At 31.4% G+C, this 7,182-nt stretch overlaps 1 protein-coding gene across 1 annotated transcript; it reads left to right on the plus strand.

The window, feature by feature from the left end:
• Positions 1-685: 685 nt before the first annotated feature.
• On the plus strand, positions 686-4,539 carry LOC108915787 (sterile alpha and TIR motif-containing protein 1; the record flags this gene model as incomplete). The annotated part of the gene is given in 5 exon segments (XM_018721916.2): positions 686-939; positions 1,743-2,000; positions 2,247-3,550; positions 3,780-4,311; positions 4,373-4,539. Coding segments are annotated over 5 exon segments (2,387 nt in total), but the record flags the coding sequence as incomplete, so codon positions are not given.
• Positions 4,540-7,182: the final 2,643 nt, after the last annotated feature.

Genomic DNA, 7,182 nt, shown 5'->3' on the forward strand with positions numbered 1-7,182 from the left:
TAGTATTCATCTATGGGTTTTACAATGGGAATAGTAGGGCAGCACAAAGGGAATATCAGCAACGTTTTCCTGATCGTCGGCATCCTAATTATAAAACTTTTAGTAAATTCTTCCAGTACTCCAAACAACACGAGAGGTTTCCAACTTCAAAAAATGTGGAGCGTAATTTACATCAAGATGCTTAAGAACAGAACAATATTTTAAATTTAATTCAACAAAATCCAAAAACTAGCACAAGAAGAATTAGTTCTGCCATTAATATTCCTCATTGGAACATATGGAGAACATTGAAAGGGGAACGTTATTATCCATACTTTTATTATATGTATTTCAAAACTTCAAAATGCATAAAACGTGTCTTAGAGTACCTATCCTATATTTTTGTATATTATGAAGTTCCCAAGCTTTCGCAATTCATTTTCTGCTTGAATTTAATTTAGTAAATATTTGCTGATAATTATAATTTTGAATCCACATATTTTCACAACAATTTGTCTTGGTTTGGAAATTCTTTAACAATCTATTTAAATTAATTTAATGCACAAAACTATTATATTAAAGTTAAAATGACGCAAAGTACAATATGTAGAAACATAAAATTGTATGGCATTTATCCAAAACAATGAGTTGTATTTTTATACGATCAGCTTATCGTTCCAATGTAGTGAAAAACTGTGTCGAGCGAACATGTTGTGCTCATTTTAAAGTTTTCTAATTATATTTAATTATGCCTGGTTAATTGTGTTGCCATTTTTTATATTTTCATCACGTGCTTGTGCAAGTGTTTGGTTTTCCATTGTGCCCGTTAATATCATGTCGGCGCCTTGGCCAGTAAGAGAAGGAGCTTTTAAGAGTATAGGCCAAAGTACAGATCCTCTACCGATAATAATGGCCAAAGTTACTGTCCCGCCAAAATTAAAACTGAAGCTGAGAGCTAATGTAAATATCGTTTTTAACATTACGTAATCACTACCTATTGAATAGGATGTCACTATATATAAAAAATTATAATTGCAGAGCTTCATGTTGAAGATTGGTACCTGTTAAATAATTACAGATTTTATTTATCTACTTGGAATTCACAATTCAGTCATTCATATACCCAAACCTAGATCTAGATTACTGTGTTTTCGTAAAGAGAACTATCAATCCCTTTTAGTAGTTACATGCCTATTACTCATGTACGTTTTAAATATATCTATTACAGTATCGTTATTTTTGTAGAACTATTATTATGTAAAGTGACATAGATATGAAATTTTCACGGGTATTTGACCAAATTATTTTTTTCCAAATTTTAAAAACAACAATATAACTATGTAGACACCTAGGTAAACCATTTTCTTAATTGTATGAAAATTGTCTTATATTAAAGTTATAAATTAAAGTCGCCCATCATTATGGTTGTTTTTTTTTTCATGAGAAAGTTAATACACTATTAATAATATTCATTATCATTATCATTATTAGGCATTGAAATTATGAATTTCTTTATAAAAACTAACATTGTGGTTAAATCGTGTCAACTTTTTTCTTACAAATAATTGTAGTGTGAACTTAGCGATAAATCTAAATTTAACCTTTATATAGGAGTAGAAAATTGTTATCTTATCACAGATGTTATACAAATATTATGCGAAGTGTAATACATGTTAATGTTTGTCAAACCTGATGTGTAACTGTAACACATTTAAATGTACGTAGATATGATATAAAATGTAATTTGTATTTTACTTTTAAAGGAAGCAAGATCTCTTAAAGCTGGAGAAATGAGCCAACAAGAGTCTAAAAATTTAGCACACACAAACATGAAAGTTACCACTGACAAATTTAGTAGTGAAAAAACCGCAATGGAATCACAACAACAAAGGCAAACTGTTACGGCTAGTGGTATATTCAACCAAGAAGAACACAGTTCTGCTTCTAGTCATATTTATACTACATCAACCAGAGGGTTAAGCGCATCAGCCACTTCTATGCTACAAGCTGCCAGCAGGCAGGTAAGACCAAATGTAGATTTATAGTCAAAACTAATTGAGAAAATTTTTGTATTTCTTAATTTTTATGTAATTGAAAATTTTTGTAAAGGAAACATTAAACTGTCATTAACATATCATTTATTTCATAAACCCTTTAAAAATACTCTTTGTTTGATTAGTTATCTAAAAATACTTTCATAATATAGGTATCTATTTTATATTATTAAACTACTGTATAAGCTCCCAAATAAATAGTTCTTTTTCTAGTTTCAGCTAATGAATGGGACACCAGAAGAGGATATCCTTAACACCTCCTTAGATGATCTAGAAAATCTATCTGCCGGTTCTAATGCACAAGAAGTGGAGAGAGCCATACACAAATACTCGACATATCTTGATGTATCTATAAGATGTCTTCAAAAAATGGAGAATAACAAGAATGCACAATCTATTCTAAATAAAATTAATGATGTAATGAGTAAAGCGTGGGCTGTACCAACTTATGGACATGAACTGGGTACTACTTTGTGTAATACATTAAGGAATTGTGGAGGTCTAGATTTAATTATGCAGAACTGTACAAAACCAGATAAAGATCTACAGTTTTCAAGTGCTAAACTCTTAGAACAATGTCTTACAACAGAAAATAGAGCTCATGTTGTAGAGCATGGATTAGATAAAGTAGTACATGTTGCATGCGTTTGTACAAAAAAATCGAACTCTGTTGATCACTCTAGAGTAGGGACTGGTATTTTGGAACATTTATTTAAACATAGCGAAGAAACATGCAGTGATGTAGTTCGTCTAGGTGGTTTAGATGCTCTATTATTTGAATGTAGAAAAAGTGATGTCGAAACATTACGCCACTGTGCCGGAGCTCTTGCAAACCTCAGTTTGTATGGTGGTGCTGAAAATCAAGAAGCAATGATCAAAAGAAAAGTTCCTATGTGGTTGTTTCCATTAGCATTCCATAACGATGACAACATTAAATATTATGCCTGTCTTGCCATAACTGTTTTGGTTGCTAATGCTGAAATAGAAGCAGAAGTATTACAATCCGGGACTTTGGGATTAGTAGAGCCATTTGTGACCACCCATAATCCTTCAGAATTTGCCAAATCAAACCTTGCACATGCTCATGGCCAAAGCAAAACCTGGCTAAAAAATTTAGTACCTGTATTAAGCTCAAAAAGAGAAGAAGCTAGAAATTTGGCTGCTTTTCACTTCTGTATGGAAGCTGGAATAAAAAAACAACAAGGAAATACTAACATATTTTCAGAAATTGGTGCTGTTGAATCCTTGAAAAAAGTTGCAAGTTGTCCAAATGCTGTTGCTTCAAAGTATGCTGCTCAAGCTTTAAGATTAATTGGTGAAGAAGTGCCTCACAAACTTAGTCAGCAAGTACCTCTTTGGTCAGCCGAAGACGTTGAAGAATGGGTAAAGCAAATTGGATTTGCAGAAATTGCCTCTAGTTTTGTTGAAAGTAGAGTTGATGGAGATTTATTGTTACAGTTAACTGAAGAAAATCTCAGGGATGATATTGGACTGACCAATGGTATAAAAAGGAAAAGGTATATACATTTTTATATTTTTGCATAATGTAAAATAAATGTCTTTTTGTGTTCTCTTCAATGTAAAGTAACTGTTATAAATTATTTTTCTTAAACTATAATCTGATTTCTTCCACAAAATGTAGCTTTATATGTATTAAATAATATACCTACGCGAAAAAAGCATTAAAAATATTTTTTATCCTTAATTATAACTTATAAGTGTTTATTGTAAAATGTGTATTTACAGATTTACAAGAGAATTACAGAAATTAAAGAAAATGGCTGATTATACTTCCCGAGATACGGCGAATATAAATAACTTTCTTCAAACATTAGGACCTGAGTTTTCAATATACACATATAGTCTCTTAAATGCAGGTGTAGAAACAAAGGACTCCCTCCGCAATATTTCAGAAGATCAACTATTAAATGAATGTGGTATAATGAATTCTATTCATCGATACAGAATAATGGAAGGTATTAGGCAGCTAGAAAATGGATTAGCCAATGGATTAAATGAAGACAATATGGACAAATCATTAGATGTGTTTGTCAGTTACAGGAGATCAAATGGTTCCCAGTTAGCTAGTTTATTAAAAGTCCATTTACAATTAAGAGGTTTTAGTGTATTTATAGATGTTGAGAGATTAGAGGCTGGTAAATTCGATAACAATCTTCTACAAAGTATACAAAAAGCCAAACATTTCCTTTTAGTTTTGACACCTAATGCTTTAGAAAGGTGTATAGGGGATCATGAAAGAAAAGACTGGGTCCATAGGGTAGGCAAGCAATTTTTTAATTTTAGATCAAACTTTAAAAATATATTTTTTTTATTGTTAGGAAATTGTTGCCGCACTCTCGGCAAATTGTAATATTATTCCTATTATTGACAATTTCACATTTCCTGAAGCTGATGAATTACCTGAAGACATGAGACAAGTTTGTCACTTTAATGCAGTTCGTTGGATTCATGATTACCAAGATGCCTGTGTGGACAAACTAGAAAGGTTAGTACTTTCTCAATTCAAATTGATCTCATTTGTGACTTTGTGCGTAAAGATATTGATGAATATTTTTATTAAATAAATATATAATAATAAATTAAATAGTTAAAACCATTTATTATTTTTATATGCTCATCCAGTGGCGGTTTTACCATAAGAGCTGCGGAGCTGCAGAACACATAAAATTTTATGTATTTAATCATATTAAATATCAACAAAATATTTAAAGAATCCAAATGTACTCGCGCTAAAATAAATCTAGGAGCTTATATTATTATTTATTGCGACGCGAGCTGCGCTCCTTAATATATGCAACCTCATATACAACATGTGTGGACAGCGAACAATTACATGCGTCCTTTGTTTTTATTGGCTAATCAGGCACGTGACCCAGTCAGGAAGATAGGGGCTTTTGCGGCTGCAATAGCGACAGCCACTGCGCTGCAGTAAATGCAGTAATATTTCGTACGTGGTATGTGGTGGTTTATTTATGCGAGCGGCACGTGTGAATATTTTCATTTAGGCGTCTACGGATGTTATAGTTATTAAAATGAATAGCGTTTCGTTAAAAAAAAACTGTATTTGGTTCTCTGCCTTATGAGGATAAACTAAAAATAAAAGAAGTAAAAGTTATAAAAAAACAATAATGTATACACAAAAGCAGAGTGGGTGTGCGGGTGTGATTTAAAATATTCACTGTTTTGTTTTCCGTGCTTACTTTTCGGTGGGGATAAAGCATGGACAATATACAGTGTGAAAGATTTAAGTCATTACGTCTTTAGGTAAAATAAACATAAGAAGTCAGTCAGATTCTGCATATTGGGATAATATACGGAAACATATGAACAGGTAATGAAAAATCGTCATGTATTATTTAAAATCATAGATTGCATAAAATTTTGCGGAGCTTTCGAATTAGCACTTCTCGGACACGACAAGACAGAAAATTCGGACAACCCTGATGTGTTTCGTGGACTCATAAATTTTAAAAGAACATCTAGCCACATTGGTATGACCGGGATTTTCTGTGATTGTACCGGGAATTAGCTGTATGGTCCCGGATTTCGGATTTGCACGTATAACTCCCGGAATATAATATAATGTACATATATATAAAAAAAGATAAAGAAAAAATCATAACACGCCGAGGAAAATTAAAATTCGTTGAATCGTTGGTAAATTTCACAAACGATTTTTTTGTTTATAAACAATATTCAATAATTTAATAAAATATATTTAGTTTATTCCAATTTATTTATACCATCAGTAGGTAATTCGTAAATAGATATTTCAAAAAGGTATCAATTTCAAAAATCATTCTTGTGAAAATCTATATTTTTTTTATAAATTCATTGTTCCTTGAAATTCAGAAGTGCCAGGAAAACGCGTGACCTTGAAAATTTTAAAATTTTTCGCGCCATTTAGAGACTCCGGGGACTTAATGTCCCAGAATTCAATTCAACAAATGTAACAACCCTAAGCAGAACACATTCAATCAATGTTCACGCGCCGCCACTGTGCTCATCGATAAACCACATTGTACTATAAACCTAAAATCAGTTCCTACTGACACAAAACATTGCTTTCTACTTACTGGCAGAGAGCGACCTACTAGTACTGTGAAATCATTATCACTTATAATAACACAAGTTACTTAATTAATAAATCATATAAAGTTATTATTTCCATTACCCACATTAACTCGGGAATCTGCAATGGAGTTACGGAAATTATCAGATGCTATGGTTAAACATTTACAATCTTTAAATACCTTACATCAAAATACTGAAACGTGGGATGTCATGATTATTTTTCTGGTAACCAATAAATTGGATCCTATTATCATAAATGGGAAGAAACTAAAGCTAGGGATAAACTCTCAACTTTAGAAAAAATTAAAGTTTTTCTTAAAAATATAGCTGAATTGATAGTCATTAGAAGGTAATAAACAAAAATGAAACTAGAGTCACTTCTAAATCACAGGCCTTTGTAGCGACAAATAAGTCATGTAGTTATTGCAAAGGCAGTCATTACATAAATAATTGAGTTGATTTTCTAAAACTTAATGTTTATAATAGATTTGAGCAAGCAAGACGTCTCAAACTTTGTTTGAATTGTTTAAAAGTAATCCTATTAGTAAAGAGTGTAACTCTATAGAGTGTAAAATATGTAAAGCACGTGCACCTACATAACTGATTTGTCGCTACAAAGACCTGTGCTTTAGCATGACTTTAGTTTTATTTTGTTTATTACATTCCAATGACTAACAATTCAGCTCTATTTTTAAGAAAAACTTTAAATTCTTCTAAAGTCAGGAGCTTATTCCTAGCTTTAGTTTCTTCCCATTTACGTAAGTAAATTTATTGGTCACTAGAAAAATAATCATAACATAACATCTTCAGTATTTTGACCTAAGGTATTTGAAGATCTTAAATGTTTAACCATAGCATCTGATAATTTCCGTAACTCCATTACAGATTTCCGAGTTAATGTGGGCAATGAAAATAATAACATTATATGATTATTATTAATTAACTTGTGTTATTATAATGTTCACACAATAAATTCTATGACGTTTTATAGTTCGCTGCAGAAAATTCCAGTGTGTGAATTCCTCTTTTGCATATCCCTCGTAGAAAATGAAAT

Source organism: Anoplophora glabripennis, unplaced genomic scaffold (assembly GCF_000390285.2).
Source record: "Anoplophora glabripennis isolate ALB-LARVAE unplaced genomic scaffold, Agla_2.0 scaffold1692, whole genome shotgun sequence".
Taxonomy (NCBI): Eukaryota; Metazoa; Arthropoda; class Insecta; order Coleoptera; family Cerambycidae; genus Anoplophora; species Anoplophora glabripennis.